Below are 20,456 nucleotides of genomic sequence, written 5' to 3' on the forward strand. Positions count from 1 at the left end.
CAATTGATGTCTATGTAATGCATCTTTATAGAAATGTCATCAAAGACTGCTGATGAGGTCTCAGGGGCTTGAAGGATCATCCTGTTTTGTGAGGGGGAGATTTCACTACTACCTACAGTATAGTAACTCTGCATTTTGCAAACAAGGGGTAGGAGTGAAGGCCAGAATTATAGATGCACTGATTGTGAAAATTAGGGCAGATACCGTATGTAGTCGATGCTGACACTGATGTTTATTCATGCCAACATTCTCTCACATTTCACCATAAAATCAGAACAGAGTTCCCTTTTCCTGTCCTGTAAAAATCTCTTATGTGATTCAGCAGCTACACATAGCAGATGCTAGCATAAAACTGGTTGGACCCAACAGGTGAACACTGGTATCTCTATTAGCAATGGGACTGAGCCACTCCTTTTCTGCGCTTGGTTCATAAAGTACAACCAACATTCATGTTGTTGTCTAAGGGGTCAGCAGTTATCTCTGCGAGTCCTCCTGATGATGGTTCTGCTCCACTGTATTTGACCGGGTGTATTAAGAATCCTCCTGTTGGAGAACATTTTTAAAAAGAGCATTAAATGACAGATTTTGCATTATGGTGAAAGCAGCAATAACGTGTGTTTTTTTAGGATCGGATGTGCATAAACCTACCTTCTCATTCCTGTTTTTTCCCTGAGAGGTAGCCGAAGAAGGTCTCGAGTTTGAGGACAACTGTTTCAGCCCTGGCTCCTTTCAGATAAAAACACATTGATTTTTCTTTTCAGTTGTGCTGAATGTTTTGTTTCAGGTTATTTAGAAGCAGTTGGCAGGCTACAGCGTGTAGGTGTACTGTACCAGTATTTCTGCAGCAGACTCCTCAGTCCTGCTTGGATTTTCGGTTTGTTTTGCACCGTGTTGCTCTGATGACGGGGCCTTTTGCAGGACAAAAATATCACACTGTGAGTACATTTATACAGACAAAGAAACAAGAAGCCTCTAATAGAGAACAAGTATATTGTGATTATGTCAGTGAATCCACCCACTCCTGTATACTCTACCTGCTCTCCATTGTTACTGTGTGGGTGTTCCTCCTCATTGTGCTGCTCGCTCTCAGAGATTTGTGCATGTCTCTTCCAAAAAACAGACAAGATTTATGTAAGATTTTCAAAATGCAGAATAGGGGTAGATACAGGGCCTATAACAAGTGGATGTTTTACTCCTTTACTGATTGTATATATCAGTCATGGTCAATATAATTTGGCTTTTTTGACAATAAACTCTAATGTAAAAGTGAAAACAGAGAGGCTAAAATAAATGCAGCCAAATATAGAAAAACCCTGGAGGACAATCTTATTCAGTCTGACAGAGATCTACGGCTTGGGGTGAAATTTATTTTCCAGTAAGACAATGAGCCAAAGCATACAGAGAAAGCTACACAGAAATGGTTTAAAGACAACAAGGGGAATGTTCTGGAGTGGCCGAGTCAGAGCCCAGACTTCAATCCAATACAGAATCTGTGGCTGGGCTTGAAAAGGGCTGTTCTTGCCTGATCCCTGTGCAACCTGACAGAGCTTGAGCAGCTTTTGCCAAAAAAGCCAACTCATATTGATTATGATTGATTTATAAAATCAATAAAAAGGGAAAACACACAGGGGGTTGAAGACTTTTTATAGGCACTGTATTATTGGGGAAAATGCCAGGAATTGTCAAATATTTATAACTCAATTGTGCAGGCTACAGCCCAGTAAAAGGTACATTAATGCATAAATAAATATAGAATCTACACTTTTATGAACCAAAGATGAAAACTGTACCACGAAAATAATAGACATCCTTTTCTTGGATATTGATGGATTCATCTGTGACAGAGAAAAATAATTGCCTACCTCCTCTGTGTTTTGCAGATCAACTCTGTTGTTAAGCTCTTCATCCTCTACTGTTTCTGCAACTCTCTGAAAAAGAAGACAGTTTTATCTCTGCTATTTTTAAGCAATTGCATAACCTCTTTCAGTGTTTCTATAACAGCATTGTAGTATGCCGTTTACTATAAAAGGAACTGTAGGTCCAACCTGGTCAACAGGTAGCTCTGTTGCTGTGTTTTCGTCCTCTTGCACCTCCTCGGCTCCCCGTACCTCCTCTCTTTTCTTCCTTGCTGCTCTTTTAAACAGGCTTGGCAGGACTGTAATAACAAAGAATGAAAAATCTGCTTATTCTATACCAGTTATTAATAATACTGAAAGTGAATGTGTAGATTTAAAACAAGTTGACATGTTAAATGTTGGATCCTAACCAGATCCATTGCTGAGTGGTGGTCTTGGCGCTCCCCGGTTATGGCGGATCTTCACCGGCCTGGCGAAGAACATAGAAGTCTCATCTGCTGCGTCTCTCCTGTTTCTCTGCTGCTGCGTTCCTGCTGGAGCTGCTGCTTCATCTCCTGTCGACCTCACCCTCCGACCATCTGACTGAAATACATTTGATAAATAAAAAGGATGTCACGTATGTTTTGTGGCATGCTGGTAAAGGAGTCCCATCTGCAGAATTATTTCTCATCCCTGTATTGAATGTGTTAGAGAATATACACTGTCAAATTAACAGTCCATATATAGCTCTTTTAGTGTGAAGATAAGATTGTGTTGTTTACCTCTGGGGAGTCGAGTAGAGCTGAGTCACTGTACTGGTCGTCTGGACCGCTTCCTGCTTTCCTGTTCTAAGAAACACAAACACATACAGTCATGATACTGTGATGGTACAATAAACATATGATCCCATACAGTCAGGCCTGCACACAGAAACAGCTGGACCCCTGAAAGACCTAGCATCACGCCCTCTTCAGATGCTGTATAATATCAATGCATGCACACTGAATCTGCAGCAACAATACAATGTCATGCATTACAATACCAAAACATACTACACCTACATTATGATGCACGATAAGATAATATAAGAAAAAAGATGACACAATGTAATACATTTAGACACATTATGATATCATGGGCTCTCATACGTTTTATCATGCAATGTGGTACAATAAGATGTGAACTTAGAACAAAAGTAAGTAAATTTGTTTTTGGTAGAGTTTGTCTTTGTTGTAACAATGCTTCTTGTCAATAAATCTTATCCTGTTATAAAGCCTGTTTATTTCCCTTTTAATAGGAGCCACATTTGCAAAGAACATGCTTTAGTGGGATGAGCAGCAGAGCCAAGTATGCGGGTTGCATCCATTGCAAAACCCTCTCTGCCAATGACAAACAGCTTATTTTGCTGTTGCTGAAAATCTGTGAGCATGCGCCCTGCTACAATGGTCAGTAGGTGTCTGCTCCAAGAACTGGCACGCTACATTTGACTGATCTGGATAGGGCTTGTGTGATAGGGCAACTTCAAGCTGGTGCTCCACAAAACCAAGCTGTGGCATCATTTGGCGCGAGCCCTAGTACCATCTCTAAACTGTAAGCCAAATTCCATAGAACGGGGTGTAAGGGACCGTCAGTAAAGTGGGGGTTCCAAGAGGACGACACCCCAAGTAGACTGTTCCCTCACCCTGTCAGCACTTAGGAATCATAGACTGTCTTCTACAGTGTACAGTCAAGGTTTGCAGGGCAATATGGCCGACGGTTCTCTGCTGTCATGGGGCTGTCAAGGCTCCTGCCATGACTAAGGGAAAATAAACAAGTAAAAGGGAAATAAACAAGTTTTCAATGGTATACGATTTATTTACAAGAAGCATTGTTACAACAAATAGTTAATCTACGTAATAATAATTTCTTTACTTTTTGTGCTAGGTTTACATACCATACCATGCATTTTGATACATTATATAGTTGATGTAATGGTCAGGTTGCTTTCTATATAGTGTAAGTTAGGACTACACAACTGATCACATCTTGCAAATGGAGTATGGGCCTCAAAATGCTGATGTAAAAACCTTAGGTTAGTACATGAGTACCTCATTTCTCCTGAGCATTCTTCTCTTTCCTGGGTAATATCTACAAAATAAAAGAAAACACTGTTACATGAAGAAAGTGAGAGAAAACTATAAGATTCTGTTCTTTCCTGAAATTCACTTCTTTATTAGTCAAGCTTTTTTGTTCAAAGAGCTGTGCAGACACCACAGAAACACAAAAACACTCTTCTCACACTAACAAAGGAGGACCTTGCTCAACAATACCTCTCTGCAGCTTTTGAAGCCAACAGCTCCACATATGGAAGTTTCTTGAACCTCTCAGTTCCCACGGCAACATAGCAGTGGCCAGTCTCCAGCTCTGCAGCTGAGGCCACCGTCACTCCCTCCAGAGTGCACAACCTGATGGCACAGGGGTTGGGGGGGTATTTACTGATCTGTCTCTCTTTGTTTGTATTCCACACATTGTTTGTGACAGTCACTGACCTGCGAACAGCTCCGGTACGTAAGCTGACCTTCTCTGTGACCAGACTCAGGATCTGGTCCAGGTCCTGCCGCATGCTCCGAGGAATGATGAATCGGAAAGGTGGACATAGGAGATCTCCGTTACGAAAGACGCTTATCAGAAAAAAAGAGGTTCACATTTTAAATACCTAGATTTTTAGATTTATCTCATATATTTCTTACACTCATTAACATTCATTAACATCCATTAGTCTGTGAAATAGGTCCTCTGGTTAACCACAATCACAAAATATGTTCAAATCGCCATTTTTAGCCTCAGTAGGTAAAGGGTTAAAGTGGATCAGACACAAGAGACATGAAGCAAAAGCTGCCATCTTTAAAGTTTAGCTACAGCTGTCAGACTTCAATTTAGAATTCCACTGCTGGGCACATATATGGTTCCGTTTGGTTTATTTGCATTTCCATCATTAAAAGTTGGAAAGGGTTTTAAATACCAAATCCCTATCCTACTTTTAGGCACCTTTCCTTAGGAGTTTCCTTAGAGTTTTTTGCATATTTTTCACACTTAAATGTTTCGGATCATCAAACCAATTTTTATATTTCGCAAAAACAACCCAAGTAAATACAAAATGCAGTGTCTGAATAATTATTTCATTTTTTAAGGGATGGAAAAAATCCAAACCTATCTGGCCCTATGTGAAAAAGTAATTGCCTCCTTGTTAAATCATGAGTTAACTGTGATTAACCACAGTTCTTGGAAAGCTGAGTTCATTTTCACTGTCCACACCCAGGCTTGATTACCGCCAGATTTGTTGAATCAAGAAATCACTTAAACAGAAGCTGTCAGGCAAAGTGAAGTAGGCTACAAGATCTCAGAAAGAAACTCATCATGCCACGATCCAAAGAAATTCGAGCACAAATGAGAAACAAAGTGATTGAAATCTATCAGTCTGGAAAAGGTTACAGAGCCATTTTCAAGGCTTTGGGACTCCAGCAAACAGTGGTCAGAGCCATTATACACAAATGGAGAAAACTAGGAACAGTGGTGAACCTTCCCAGGAGTGGTTGGCCAACCAAAATGACTCCAAGAGCCCAACAACGACTCATCCAGGAGGTCACAAAAGAGCCCAGAGCGATATCCAAAGAACTGCAGGCCTCACTGGCCTCAGTTAACTGATACTTTTGGAGGGGACTGTATACAGTCCTGTGCATACGTTTTAGGCATGTAGGGCACTAAGGATTCATCCCAGGGCCTGATGTGCCAAAATCCAGGGCTGGAGGTGGGGAGAGGAGGGGTTGAGTTGGACAGAGTCAAGCTCAACACATGCCCACACGTGTGCTGCTTGGCTGCCAAGGTCTAGCTCAACGGCATCGCAGCAGTTTTTGGGCTCTTGAGAAATCCACAGCACAATCAGATGCTCATGGAGATCCTTCTAGCCATCCAGATGGTTTCCTAGACAGTGGGCCCCAACCATTTTTCCATATGGCTCCCCATACTCATATTTAACTAAAGCTAACCCCCCCATGACCCACTTGGACAAATTAAACACCAGTTTTATTTGTTTTGTTGACAAAATCCCGACATAACAGGCTTACAGACACTTTTTCTTGACAGAAGATCCATGTATAAACTATCCATTACTGACTGTATTAGGGCAGGATATGTTAATTTTTAAAAAGAAAACTTGAAATTCTAGAGTTTAAAAAGCTGTTCATTTGCAAGAAAATAACTTTTTTTATCTTTAAAAATAATACATGCACATAAACCAAACTCAGATTTTTTTGAGATTATAAAGTAGTACATATTTGTTGTAATGGAGCCAATCTTGAATCTTTCCTTCAAAGAAAATCTTAATAGCTCTCTCTAAATGATTATAATGAGTGTGCATTTGTAAAGAGTAGTCCAACTTACTGTAAGATGCAAGGCACAGGTATAAACTTCCTCCATTTGGCTGAGACGTTTGGCCTCTGTGTGACTTTGGCCTGTGGAAACATTCAGAAAATTTATCTGCTTAACAGTGACAGCTGCTGTATCTACACACCCAACCAGTGCACATCCATCGCTGCAAAATCAGTTATCTCAAATGCGTAATAATGACTGATTAAATATTCTGCTCATGCCAGCTCAAGAGCTACAGCCATGGAAACTGACGTCACTCCAAGACTTCTCCAATGGCACATTTTACACGCACTGCGCCTGATGTGACTGCTGCTCTCAAAGCCATGACATCCCAATCAATGAAATCTGGAGCCACTATTTGTGCCTGCCTCTAAAAAGATCAGGAGATCAAGAAACTCTCAGGCAGACACGGACATTGAAAATCACTGTTTATTGTTTTACTTTAAAGTTTCAGACACTGAATGCATTTACAGCAGGAGTTAGAGTTCAATATGGGTATTAGGCCTGTCCAGGCATGCACAGAGCCCTGATGACACAGCGTGGAAGCAGAGGCTTTTGTTTCAGCAGAGGGATCAGACTCACTCACACATGGGCACACTTCCTGCGTTGCCCCACAGCAACCACAACACAGGCATGTAAGAATTAAAAACCAAAGACTACACTTTCCAAATGGCAGACACCCAAGGCACATACAATCACTGCCCACTCCTGTTTTATGTTTTTTAGAGAAGTGACACTGAACTCTACATCTGAAAGAACCAGTGGTCCTTCCTGCCAGTTGGTCAGTCCCTGCACCCTTCCTTCCTTTATGGCAAAGATTAAATACAAACAACAAAAGAAAGGTGTTTGTTCAATTAATGATCAGAAACTCTGATATACTGAGGGAACTTCTCACTAAATCTAACTGAATTTGTTGTCATAAAATCCCTAAAATGGCACCAAGCACAGCCTAAGTGACTGCTGGATAGACAGCACAGCCATTATCCCATTATTTCTGGTAATTAACATAAAACCCCTGACATTAATGGGGAAGTTACTAGAATGGTACACCTGTGCAGTGCTTTTAATCGAACTACAGCTGCTAACATTACAATATATCATCATTGTTTCTACACAGATATGAGCTGTTTGGTGTTATGAAAAATTTTCAAAATTGAGGAAGAATGACATTGAATGGATCAACTTAGTATGAGTGCAGCTGGCATGGTGGTGCATTCCTCCTGGTTAGAGTGGGATTAATGAATGATGGAGAGAACGAGAGAACTGCAGGCCCAAAAGACACAGCTGTACACTTAAAGCTCCTGTTAGGAGTTGATGGTACTGACTCTAATTAAAGGAAATATCAAAAATAAATAAATAAATAAAGATAAGGGTGTAAAGGAATCCTATCCTGGCATCAGCAGCAGCTTTAGAGCAGGAAATTGTATCCTCAGAAAGATGAGCCAGATTGTTTTTCCTCTACTGTTGTTGTTGTTGAGAAGTTGATGTTATAAGTCCTGTCCTTTCTTGATGTCGATTGGTTAGTGAGCGAGACATTCCACGTCTCCACCGTCTGTCTGCACCACTGGGGGTTGGTACACAAAAGCTGCCGACCCAGTTTACATTGCCCCCCTCCACCATGCCCATCCCTGCAGGTGGTAAGTCCAAATTGAGGCGGCTCCATGTCCCTCTTTTAGGTTGATCCAAGCTGGATCATATCAGACGCTCTCCTGTGAGCTCTTCCCCACAGGTCTGGCTCCTGAGGGGTGCTCCGGTATGCCAGGTCTGTGCAAGGTATCTGATCTCCCAATTTGCTGGTACATGGTGGGTGCTTTGAACCGCTCTTTGTCTCGGCCCTATCCCGGGACTAGTTTCCCTTTGGAGACCCTACAAGGAGCCAATGCCCTCGACAACACAACTCAGGCTCACAAACACCTCCACCACAATAAAGTAGCAATTCTTGCACAAGAGCTGCTCCTTATTTCTGACCTAGTTTGCGTTTTTAATGGACAGGATCTTGAAATGCAGTTTGGGGGATGAAGGTTTCAGTTTCAGGGACCTCAGAATTACATCTCTGCTTTTTTCAGATGATGTGGTTCTGTTGGCTTCCTCAGCTGGGGATGTCCAGCATGCACTGGGGCGGTTTGAAGCTGAGTTGCGATAAGGGTCAGTCCGAGGCCATGGTTTTCTGCCAGAAAACAGTGAGTAAGTCTGCCTCAGGTGAAGGACTTCAGGTATCTTGGGGTCTTGTTAGCTGTGAGCCAGACAGCAAAGATTTTGATTTACTGGTTGATCTACCTCCCAACTCTCCCCTATGCTTGTGAACTCTGGGCAATGACTGAAAGAATGAGATCGTGGAGACAAATGGCCAAAAGAGTTTTCTCTGGAGGGTGGGGTGTTCAGACATGGGGGGGGGGGGGGGGCTGCTCCTTTACATGGAAAGGAGGCACTTAAAGTGGTTCAGACATCTGATCAGGATGCCTCCTGAGCACATCCAGCTGGGTGGAAACCTTGTGGAAGACCCAGAATACGGTGGAGGGATTAAGCATCCTGTCTGGTGTGGGAACGGCTTGGCATCCCCCAGAGGGAGTTGAAAGTGTTGCTGGGGAGAGGGATGTCTGGGTTGACTTAATCAGCGACCACCAGGAGTACGGATGAAGCAGCAGGAAAGAGGTTTTGAAGGTCCTTGTAAGGCAGGGACATCTAGTGGGTTTATTTTTAAAAGACGAGTGACAGGGATAGCGCATAGTGAACACAATGCTTTTTACATATTCAAGAAGAGATGAGTAAATGAAATGGGGCAAAGCTTTTCCTGCAGGGGGCGCCAATATCAACATAGAAAAGTAAGCAACAGGTGATTTAAATGAAAACCTACCTGGATGTCTTCACGTGGCACTGGTGGCTTTCTCGCCCCTGTGTTGAGGTAACTAAACAAGAAAAAAATACTTAATGAGAAGAACATCCTTTACATTTAAATGAACTTTCCACTCTTCAGTATCAGGTCTGTAAAACAGGTTTTTACTCACTCCAATTTCTTGAACCTCTCAAAGCCAGCAGCGACATACTGGGCTCCAGTCTGCAGGTCCTGCAGGTCTGTGACTCTGTGGCCCTGTCTGGGGGTGTACAGGGTCCTGATGGCAAGCGGAGCACCGATGCTCTGGGTCACCTCATTCAGAAAGGCCTCCATAGTCACCACCTGTCGCTGGTTCACCACAAACCTGCGTCCGGTGTAGAAGGGGTCTCCATTCCTGTAGACCACCACACTCTTCACAGGAGGAAGGACGGTTGTAGCCGCTGTACCAGCAGCCATCTCTGAAGCAGATGTCACTGTCAGAGATAAACACAGATATCTAAAGGGGCTGTGAACTGTTCCCAAGGCCACAGAAAACACTATTTTACATAGACCAGTCAATCTCCAACACTCACAAGCCTGCTGGAAGCCAAGGTGAGAATGATCGTAGGTGAAAATCTGTCCCTTCTGTTGTTGTGGTCCGTCTGGACTCCCACTCTCCACGTTCTGCTCTCTCTATCCCCCCTCAAACACACACTCTCACACACTGACACTCCACTCCACTGACGGCGGCGAGTATTCCCTGGTTGCTATGGCAGCATGACAGCAATGACTGGCTTTGTGGGCCAAACCATCAGCAGCAACCACAACAAAAGAGACGGACAGAGCAGCAGAGAATGGGTGGGTCGTTCTGTTGTCAGCTGAATCAATAAGATAACTACAATTGTCTTTATTGGAAAAAAAGGTGTTTCAAAGCAAAAACAGTAAATGCCATCACTAAAAACATCTTATTACTGGCATTTGAAACAAAGACTTTTAAGAGCAGGAAATAAAACATATTTAACTCTATATTTTAGCTGTTAGATGCTCTTAATAGAGACAACAGCAGTTTAGAGAGTCGTGTGAACATTTGTAGGTTGACTGTCTCATGTGATAAATGAGAACTCATACACAATGATCCAGAGGGGAAATTTGAGCTTCTGAGAGGAACAACACAAACTAATTTAAAGCCACTGAATGAGTTTTCTTTCTACAGAACAGACACAATACAACCTCTCACATTTATGCCATAAAGACCAGAGGAACAACAGCAGTGAGAAAAAGAGGGGAGAAGACTTCTAGAAAAATATAATTTATTTGTTAATTTTATACACAGTGTAAAGGTATTATCAAAAACATGACAAATACACGTGATAGGAATTAGTTTACCAAATAGAAAACAATAGCATAGACAGACAGATGACACTGGAGCGAGCTCAGGCCTTCAGTTCAGATTACTTCTGCCGTCACGACATGCTCAGCCTGTTCTTCAGTGACAAGTACTGCAGAGAGAAGAAAAACACGCAGAAAACCTCATTTTTACTTTTCTACCATCTCAAACATTTTTCCATATACTACATGCAAACTGGATTTTCTTGTAGAAGACTTAACAGCCTTGAATATAGAAATGATGAGCAACAACTTTGATTTTTATGCATTTAATTTAAGCCTATAATATAATGACACTTAGGCAAGTAAGTGGCCAAAAATAGACACCATATATAAATAATAATAAAACATAATACACATCATTATTTTCTTCCTTTTTTGCATTGATTTTTTAAATCAAGACCATACATGAACATAAATATAAAATATAGATTCTTTTTTGGGAGTTTGACCATTTAAATGCCAGTTTAAGTGCAAAAACCCTGGTGTTTGTAATGTAAACATTTTTTCACAGCCATAAATATGTTAACAATGAACAACTTTTATTTTTATGCATTTTAATATAAATTCTAGGATTTTAATAAATTGTTATTATACAAACTAGGGAATAAAAAAATAATGCATCTTCCCCTCATGCCAAATATGAAAAATGGCTGATTTTTGGTGGCAAACAGGAACAAATGCTAATCTAGAGGAATGACTTCAGAATGAAAGCCTAATGTCATAATATATCTGTGTTTTTTTAACTGTGATGGTTGAAGGATCAAAAATTGTGGTTTTAATGGATTTCAATGGGTGATTATTTGTCACCAGCAGCCTGAAAAAGCAAAAAGTCTACCGAGCTTATAATTCCCAATTACAGGTTCTGATATTAAAACTTCACAATTCTACTGGAAAATATCATCCAAACTTTATGTTGTTAGTGTTAAGAGTCAAAATAATAAAAAAGCCACAAAATGGCATAAATAAATGACTGCACCAATAACTTCTCAGAGGCACAGCCATTGTAACTTTATTTTTGTGGTAATGAACATAAAAACCTGTGACATTAATAGGGTGGTGACCACAAAAGTAGATCTACCTAATGTTAAAAGTACAATATGTCATCACAGTTTCAAAAGAAATATAAGCTGTTTTATGTTACAGCAAATTTTCAACACTGACGTAGCATGACTGAATGGCTCAACTTCAGGAGGTGGCATGGTGATGCATTCCTGGTTAGTGGGATTAATGAATGAATGAATGAAGGAAAGCTGTACACTTGAAGCTCCTGTGAAGAGCTTTTGTTGTTGTTTAAGGCACAGTCTGAAATGAATACTAATTTGTCTTTTTATCTTCTAAAGCAAACAAGACAATCAGCAACAGTAATAACTATTTCTTTAATATCTGCAGCTGCTGTTGCTAGGTAGGTTTCAGATCCGAGGCCTGTACGACGAAGTTGGATTAACACGCCCCGGGTATCTCTCAGCTTGCTGGATTGATTTATCAAGACATTCGCAATCCAGATCAGCTGGCTGACGAAGCTGGTTGTCAACACGGTAACTGCACCCAGGGTTTTCCAATCTGGATTAGTGCGTGCTCACATAAAAGGGGTGGTGTTTGCAATGTCTGACCAATCGCAAACATGGAAAAACCCCGCAGAGCAGCGTATTTCTCAATGAAAGAACAGACAACCATTCTTAAAAAAATATGAGGAATGTAAAGCAATCATCCAGAAAACCCTAAAAAGGGAAACTTTTTTTCCCCTTTTTAACCATTGTTGACACTTTTCATCTATTTAAGCTCCCTTTTGCCATTAAATACCACTTTTTTCCTCCTTTTTTGCCACTTTTTTCAAATGTTTGTCACTTTTATCTCATTTTTGCCCTTTTTCACCATTTTTTCACCACTTTTCACCCTTTTAAGATACCTTTTGACGTAAAATACCACTTATTTCCTATTTTTTGCCCATTTTTGCCACTCTTGACTGCTTTTTGCCCATTTAAGTCACTTTTCATTCCTTTTTTTGCCACTTTTGGACCATTTTTTGCTACGTGTAACTCATTTTTTGTCACTTCTCACCCATTTTTTGCTACTTTCTTGCTGCTTCTTCAGGCCAGGTCAGAAGCAACACTGTCCCAGCAGCAAAAGCCAGGAAGGAATGCTGGCAGAAAATTGCAGACTCTGTTAATGCGTAAATTCGTCAAATCATACAATATTAATTCACCGGACAATATAAACTGACAGCACTCTGTTTCACTTTATTACGGCACAGATGTTTGGGGCAGAGCTTCTTTGGCCAATTTTGTGTTGTAATATTAATTCCTCACCGTGATGGCACGAGTAGCTGTGTGTTCCATTAATCCATGTTTCTGCAGTTATGCCATGTGTGACAATCATTATCTCCCCTTTATTTCAGATGCAACCCTAGTGGAGCAAAAAGGACTTGGGAACAAGTGAAGATCAAATATAAAAACACGCTTCAAAGTGGTGAGTAATAAGGCTTTATTTCTCCACACTGTCTCTGTTGTATGGATGAAATCACCGAAATTTATTTGATATTGTTTGCAGCCCATGGAAAAAATGCAATTTAAAGAAAACAGGGGGAGGGCCTCCTTCTCAGGAAATAGGATGTCATCGGGTAAATTGAAAGGATTGCATCTATCCCTCAATATTTTTTCTCTCCTAAGCTCTCTTCTTTTTTCCCCCATGCACCAACATCTACAGGATCCTCTAAGAATGGGCAGGCCATTTTTCAAGAGAACTGATCGGTCAGGAGGCGCTGCTTTTATACTCACTGATCTCATATCTAGAAAATAACCTGCTCCGGAGCAGGTTAGCCGTTCAGCATAAGTTGCCATGGTGATTTATCGTGGTAAGAAGTGAACCAGTGTCCAGCCTCGGGAGATTATTTGATCTGTTTATTTTTACATCTTGTACGATAAGATTCACAGCGCTTTCTTGACTTTTGAAGACAGCAGGGTGAGACATTTGTTTAGAAAATGTTAACCAGGGGGCTTGTTATGCACCAGCAGCATCCACATCTTTTAGCACTAGAATGAGCACTGGCCATACTTCCTTGTGTCCAACACACAATATAACATAAACAAACAAACAGCTGCTCTCTGAAAAAATACAGGACACAAAAAAATGACCACTCATTTAACATGCGTCAGGCAGAAACACAAAATCATAATCTGAACCCTCTTAGCTATGGCTGTTCTTCAGTGACCATTACTGCAGACAATAAACACAAGCAGTAAAACAACTATTTTAGTTTGTTTTCTGCCGTCTCATATCTTTAAATAAATGACTGTGTGATCTAACTCCCAGAGAAACTCTGGATCTGATGCACAGTAAATTTATGAGTGTTTAATTTCAAACATATGTTTTTTTATACTGCCAAGTATTTATGTGCATGATGGCATATTTCTGGGTTCATTTAAGGTTTACATCGGCTCTTTTCTCTGCACATTATTCTACTGGTTGGCACCTTTACACCCTCTGGAGCCGCAGGGTACTTCTTGGAAGCAGTGAAGCAGGATTCATGAGGACATTCATTTTGTTAAAAATAAACTCAGGGTTTTAGTTGGTACACAGCCTGAGTGTAAAGTGTGCAGACAGGCGAACATTACAGGAAACAACAGCACAGATTTATGCACTCAGTCAGAACACATGTCAGACTTAAGGAAAAACAGGCTGAATCACTGACTTATTGATTGCACTCGACAAGATGCTACAGATGCTGCACATATGCTGTGATTACTAATTCAGTACAGGTATTTACAATGTAGATTCTTCAGTGCTACTAGGACTGATTGTACTGACTTATTTCTAAGGTAGCTGAATAAATTCAAGGATTCAGTAGGAGACTGCCACTGCTGAATAAATGCAGGGGAAACACTACATCTCTCCCTTCCTCAGTCTCACCTTTTTCCTGCTGCCAATGGCCTGTTGGAGCCACAGCAGCTCCATGGTCAGGGTGTTCCTATGGAGACGCAGGGCCTCTGGGGTACAGGGCACATCCTGTACAGAACAGTACCGCTGGGTACCTGAAGGAGATTTAAGACACTCAAAATGACTCAAGGGTAACCACTTCAAGAGACAATTTGGTTAAATTAAATAAATTATTACCTGAAATCATCACATTACATTTTATGCAATACAGTATCTCCAATTTTTATGCCGCTACTAATCAATCAATCAAAAGGCATACTAACCATATGTGTACAGTCCTCACCTTTCTTAGATTCGCTACCGTTCTCATCCAGCTCCAAACTGCTCCAGACTGTAGTTGAGTTGCTTGTGCTCTTCATCTCTTCTCCATCTCTATCCCTCTCTGTGGTCTGCCTCTGTCCCACCCGGTCTTCTCTGACACTGCAGCTGAGAAAACAGTCATTAGTGAGAGATTCCTGTTCTTTGGTTTGTGATCCATCTCTCTCAGCTTCTATCTTCTCCAGCAGGACATGCTGGTGTCTCTCCTTTGACAGGGGTGATGATGATGAAAGTCTCAGTGGACTGGTGCTGATATTTAGTCCTGGATTTGATGGTCTGCTCGCAGCCTTGCAAACCTGAAGAAATGACTCGTCCTGTTGAGTGAGAGGAAATACATGAAAAAGCACCCAGGTGTAGATGAGACCAAACTCTCACAACAGCTGCGGTTACTTACAGTGTCTGTGAAGTGGGGAGTGGGGATAACAAGAGTCTCCCTCCACTCTAAATGGGTCAAACCTCCATCAATGTCTTTCACTATGTCTTCAAAGTCTTCTCGTGCACGATGGACTTCACATCTCACCAAGTAACCACGTGCCCGAGCCTGAAAATGAAGTATATCGAAACTAAACAGTGCTGTAAGAAAATCATTGCCCCCTTCCTGCTTTCTTATACTTGTCACACTTAAATGTTTCAGATCATCAAACAAATTTTAATGATAGACAAAGATAACCTGAGTGAACATAAAATGCTGTGTTAAAATACTAATTTCATTTATTAAGGAAAAAAGCTATTTAAAGTAACCTGAGTTCAGTTTCACTATCCACAACCAGGCCTGATTACTGCCAGACCTGTTGAATCCAGAAATCCCTTAAATAGAACCCGTCTGACAAAGGGAAGTAGGTTAAAAGATCTCAAAAAGCAACACATCATGGCGGCATTTAAAGAAATTCAAGAAAAGATTAGAAACAAAGTCATCTACATCTATCAGTCTGGAAAGGGTTACAAAGACGTTTTGCAGGCTTTAGGACTCCAGCCAACCACGGAGAGAGCCATTATCCACAAACGGAGAAAACTTGAAACAGTGGAAAACCTTCCGAGGAGTGGAAGCACATGGGCGACTCATCCAGGAGGTCCAAAAAGAACCCAGAATAACATCTAAAGACCTGCAGGCCTCACTTGACTCAGTTAAGGTCAGTGTTTATGGTTCAACAATAAGAAAGAGACTGGGCAAAAATGGCATCATGGGGGAGTTCCAAGGCCAAAACCACTGCTGACCAAAAAGAACACAAAGGCTCAACTCACATTTGATTAAAAACATCCTGATGATTCCCAAGACTTCTGGGAAAATATTCTGTGGATTGATGAGACAAAAGTTGAGCTTTTTGGAAGGTGTGCGCCTGTTTCATCTGGAGTAAAACTAACACCACATCAAAACAACATCATACCAGCTTACAAAGACTCATTGACAGTTATCAAAGATGCTTGCAGTTGTTGCTGCCAAGGGTGGAACAACCAGTTATTAGGTTTAGGGGGGCAATGACTTTTTCCATATAGGGCCAGGTAGGTTTGGATGGCTTTTTCCCTTGATAAATGAAATCATCCAGTTATATTTGTCTAATACTCAATTAGCTTGATGACCTGTAACATTTAAGTGCGACAAGTATGCAAAAAAAATCAGTAAGATGGAAAATACTTTTCACACCACGGTAATCACAGAAGCTCGGTTCAGCTGTTAAGCAACCCTGTTATTTGGTGCCTTTCAGCCGCCTGTGGTCATCATTACAAGAAATGACAAAACTTTAAGAGAATGAGGAGCTTTCCTTCCCAAGTCTTTCAGACACAAATACAGGTATTTAGAGTGGGTCATTTGCTGGAGGTGCAAACCGAGCAAACAGAGCACCCTGTTTACTTTGCTTGACGGATATGGATTAGACAGCCATTTCTGCACAAATTTGGCGAAACTGTGTCGTACAGGGACCTAACACAACTACAATTTGGTAGAATAAGACATGGACCCCAAATACTCATTTTTCAAGTCCTTGATTCATGGAAAGGAGTCTGAAAGGCTTGCTTGAGGCAAGACCTGCGGTCACACTGAACACATGGAAGTGAGGTCAATGTGCATACTGTATGTTCTGCCCATTTATAACAGGGAATAACCATGAGGCACAGACACGAGAATATGTGCATATTAAAAAAAACAGGTAATTCAATGTAAAGCAATCAAGAGAGATATGAAAACAAGTACCCAAACTTACATCTACTGTAATAGCTGATGCTATTTTATCTCTCTGACTTCAAAGGTTCTAGCCTTAATGTTGCCAAGCACGCTAGCGAACTAGTCTTTACCCTTATTTTTGTCTTATATGTCCTTTTTCAGGACTTGGGAACTTGGAAAATGCCCATTACATGATATCTATAACAATCTTTAATTAGGATGTTCAAGCACTGATGTGTCAATGATCACCTTAGTGCTGCAGCTGATAAGCTACAGCACATTATAGCTAAGCTGAGTTTTACTAATCTTGAGCATTTATTTCCATGGGTCTGAATGGGCTGTGGATTCCCTCAGCATACCAGCCTATTAAGCTTATGTAAAATATAGGGAGGTGTTTTCGAACTGCACTGTTAAAGTAATTTATTTTGCTCTGTATGACGGTTGTTGCTGCGAATTTAAGACCTCATAGTCTTGCATCCTGAACGTCATTATTTCATAAAAGCCTTAATTTTCGCTTAATTTACTTATCAATTTTTAATACTTTATTAGACCCTGCGGACACACTAAAGCTACTAAAGTCGATTTGATACCCAAGTCTAAACAGAAGAAAGGCTAAGGGAAGATAACGACAAATGTGTTGTCAGGCGAGCAAACGCAACTAATAATAGGTCAGTTTTTATCAATAATAGTTGAACAGACACCGCTGAAAGAAGAACAGACGTAGAACAGAATGAATTTTGGCTCCTTCGGAACCCCATAGTATCAGTCCATGCTAACAAATATTAGCCGGACTGCTTGACAGCTGTCCTCCAGAGTTAGCAAACATGCTAACTTTAACTAAGCGACTCCACAATTTACGTGAAATTAATGCAAATAAAAGGAAACAATACGGTAAATTACCACTTAAAATTATGAACGACATCATTTAATTACCTGAAAACAGGTGAGTTTCCTCTCCCACTGGCTTCTCTCCATTGCTATGGTTACATGACAGCAAAGAGCGGGAGATGAACTCAAACTTTTGATGTTGTTCCGGGTTGAACTGGAAAATAAAAGCCTCCTTGGAGAATTTCAAACCGTAAGTTAACACATTTAGCTCCAATATCTTTATATATCTGTTAGTGAAAAATATAGAATATTTTACAATCAGAGTTGCATTTAAAAACCTACACAACACTGAAGTAACCCGGCTGTTTTTTGATTTAGTGTTGTATTTTGGCAACCCCAGCCGGAAGTGACCTTTTGTTAGTATGCCGGTATTCAGTTTGTAGTGTTGCTGCTGGACACATGGCACTTTTTCACAAAGTTTTTCACCACAACGGATGAAAATGAGTTCTGGTTCAAACCAGAGGACTTTGTTCCAGACTTGGGGAGCACCGGCTCCACAAAACACCGCTGTTCAACCGAAGAAGGATGGAAAGAAAGCCGCTGGACGGCGCAAGACAGCCCCAAGTAACAGCTCACAGGTAGCACCAACAAATCCTACTAGAAATCCTCTATGGCCCCAAATAGGCCAAGAGTCCACATCAGAGGACCCTAGACCTGCGTTTGAAGATGAAGACGATGATGATTTGATGTTGGTCGCTGTTTATGAAGCTGAAAAGAGTCTGGAGCTTGATAAACATGACAGCCATACAGAGACAGAGAACACTTCTCTCACTCCTGTGCCTTCAGATGTTAGGACGTATCCTGACTTTCCCGGCTTTGACAGCTCCTCAGCTAAAGTGTGGATCTACCCCACTAACTATCCCATCAGGGAGTACCAGCTGAAGATCTCAGAGGTTGCCCTCTTTCAGAATTCACTGGTGTGTCTCCCCACTGGTCTGGGAAAGACCTTCATAGCCTCTGTGGTTATGTACAACTTCTACCGCTGGTATCCCACAGGGAAGATTGTATTCATGGCTCCCACAAAACCTCTGGTGGCACAGCAGATCGAGGCCTGCTATAAAGTGATGGGGATCCCCCAGGCACATATGGCTGAGCTGACAGGTAACAACAACATTCATGATACAAATACTTCATCTCTTTCCTTATGATTTTCTCTTTTAACAACAGTTCATCTTCTTTTACACAGGTAGCACAGCAGCAAAGCATAGGCAGGAGGTGTGGAGGACCAAGCGCGTCTTCTTCCTCACCCCTCAGGTCATGGTGAACGATTTATCCAGAGAGACATGCCCGGCTCAGCAGATCAAGTGTGTGGTGATTGATGAAGCCCACAAGGCACTGGGAAACCATGCCTATTGTCAGGTACACAAACAGTCATATACCACTCTTAGATGTAATTAAAGGTGCAGTGTGTAATATTTAGCCTAGTAGCATTTTGCAAAACAAGCTTGGTTAAAATGAAACATAACATTTATAAGTAGATTGATCTAAATTAGTGTTGACATCTGATAAAAAAAAATTTTAATTTATGTTTTAAATTAACTCAGAATAAGCCTTTTATTCATACATAGGGAGGGTCCCCTCCTAGGACGCTGCCATCTTGGATTTTTGCATTTTGCCTGTTTCTATGGCACCATAGAAGGAACCAAATAACAGTTAAGCATGTATTGATTTTTAAACTTCACTGGTTCCCACAGTTATCACCAGAGAAATGAGCATCACACTCCAGAATTGACTGTTAGATGTTGATAGTCCCAATTTTACACACTGCACCTTTAAGGTTTTATTTTAACCTGCCAATTCTGATTATTTACATGCAATAGATTAGAGTTACTTAGATGTGAATGAGAATGTACATTTTCAAATATGAACCCATAGAAAAACCATTTTACTGAACACATAACAGGGCTTTGGTTATTTTAAGAACTGTTAGGGTAAATGCCAATACCAGTGTTTTAAGTAACAATTTAGTTGATGGTCAGTACTGATGCTAATGTTTCTTTCATTACTTCCTTTCATGTTAGACTCCAACAGTGCCATCATTTCTCCCAGTTTGACCATAAAACACATCAGAGTTTGTCTCTGAAGTTGCCGTGAGGTGTGCTAAATGCCAGCATTACACTGATATGACACAACAGATAAACGCTGGTGCTGACATCAGTTCATGCCCACATTATTTGCTGATGGCCATTTTTGTCAGAAGGGCCAGTATCGGCCAATACTAATGTTAAACCGATGCATCTGTGCAGGACAAACCCTGATCTATTTATATGGTCAAACATAAAATAATGTTGCACCAAAAAACGTAATAGAAAAATATTTATCTGTTGTCGGCTAAATTATTTTAATCGGTGGCATTGGCCCCATTTTTACTATCAGTACATCTCTACTTTTTGACTATTGTTAAATGTTGTGATTGATTTATACATGTGTAAGTACTGAATTTATTAAGAAAATACGTGTATTTACATCTCAGTGAATTATTTGCGATTTCATTGAAGCAATTCACTTTTTCCTTCTAGCAGATTTTGCATTGTCAATACAGATAAAGTTGTGTCTAGAGTGCTGACAGTGTCCTTTACCTTCTGTTCTCCCTTAGGTCATCAAACAGCTGGTCAACCAAACTCTTCAGTTTCGCATTTTGGCTCTCAGTGCAACACCAGGGGGAGATACAAAGGTAAAAACGTGACATGTTTCTCAAGATGTTGTTTGTCTCTCT

At 40.8% G+C, this 20,456-nt stretch overlaps 3 protein-coding genes across 3 annotated transcripts in view; 1 reads left to right on the top strand and 2 right to left on the bottom strand.

Annotated features, from left to right (window-relative positions):
- Nucleotides 1-52: 52 nt before the first annotated feature.
- On the bottom strand, nucleotides 53-9,685 carry dcdc2b (doublecortin domain containing 2B). Its single transcript, XM_041813377.1, has 15 exons — nucleotides 9,648-9,685; nucleotides 9,248-9,548; nucleotides 9,097-9,148; nucleotides 6,255-6,325; nucleotides 4,364-4,495; nucleotides 4,145-4,279; nucleotides 3,923-3,962; nucleotides 2,618-2,683; nucleotides 2,267-2,438; nucleotides 2,046-2,155; nucleotides 1,863-1,928; nucleotides 1,035-1,106; nucleotides 832-909; nucleotides 649-726; nucleotides 53-543 (listed from the first exon to the last, which is right to left on the bottom strand). The coding sequence occupies exons 2-15, from the start codon at nucleotides 9,529-9,531 to the stop codon at nucleotides 532-534; spliced, it is 1,368 nt and encodes a 455-aa protein (XP_041669311.1). The 5' UTR covers nucleotides 9,532-9,548; nucleotides 9,648-9,685; the 3' UTR covers nucleotides 53-531.
- Nucleotides 9,686-10,397: 712 nt separating this feature from the next.
- On the bottom strand, nucleotides 10,398-17,859 carry iqcc (IQ motif containing C). Its single transcript, XM_041813208.1, has 5 exons — nucleotides 17,786-17,859; nucleotides 15,089-15,235; nucleotides 14,660-15,008; nucleotides 14,350-14,471; nucleotides 10,398-10,553 (listed from the first exon to the last, which is right to left on the bottom strand). The coding sequence occupies exons 1-5, from the start codon at nucleotides 17,825-17,827 to the stop codon at nucleotides 10,518-10,520; spliced, it is 696 nt and encodes a 231-aa protein (XP_041669142.1). The 5' UTR covers nucleotides 17,828-17,859; the 3' UTR covers nucleotides 10,398-10,517.
- Nucleotides 17,860-18,135: 276 nt separating this feature from the next.
- fancm (FA complementation group M) overlaps nucleotides 18,136-20,456 on the top strand; it is a 70,293-nt gene continuing 67,972 nt past the window's right edge. The window contains exons 1-3 of the mRNA XM_041812534.1: nucleotides 18,136-18,841; nucleotides 18,927-19,099; nucleotides 20,337-20,414. Of these exons, the coding sequence (XP_041668468.1) occupies nucleotides 18,175-18,841; nucleotides 18,927-19,099; nucleotides 20,337-20,414 (918 nt within the window). The 5' untranslated portion in view covers nucleotides 18,136-18,174. The remainder of the gene's footprint in view (nucleotides 18,842-18,926; nucleotides 19,100-20,336; nucleotides 20,415-20,456) is intronic.

The sequence above is a fragment of the Cheilinus undulatus genome, linkage group 18 (genome assembly GCF_018320785.1).
Source record: "Cheilinus undulatus linkage group 18, ASM1832078v1, whole genome shotgun sequence".
Classification (NCBI taxonomy): Eukaryota; Metazoa; Chordata; class Actinopteri; order Labriformes; family Labridae; genus Cheilinus; species Cheilinus undulatus.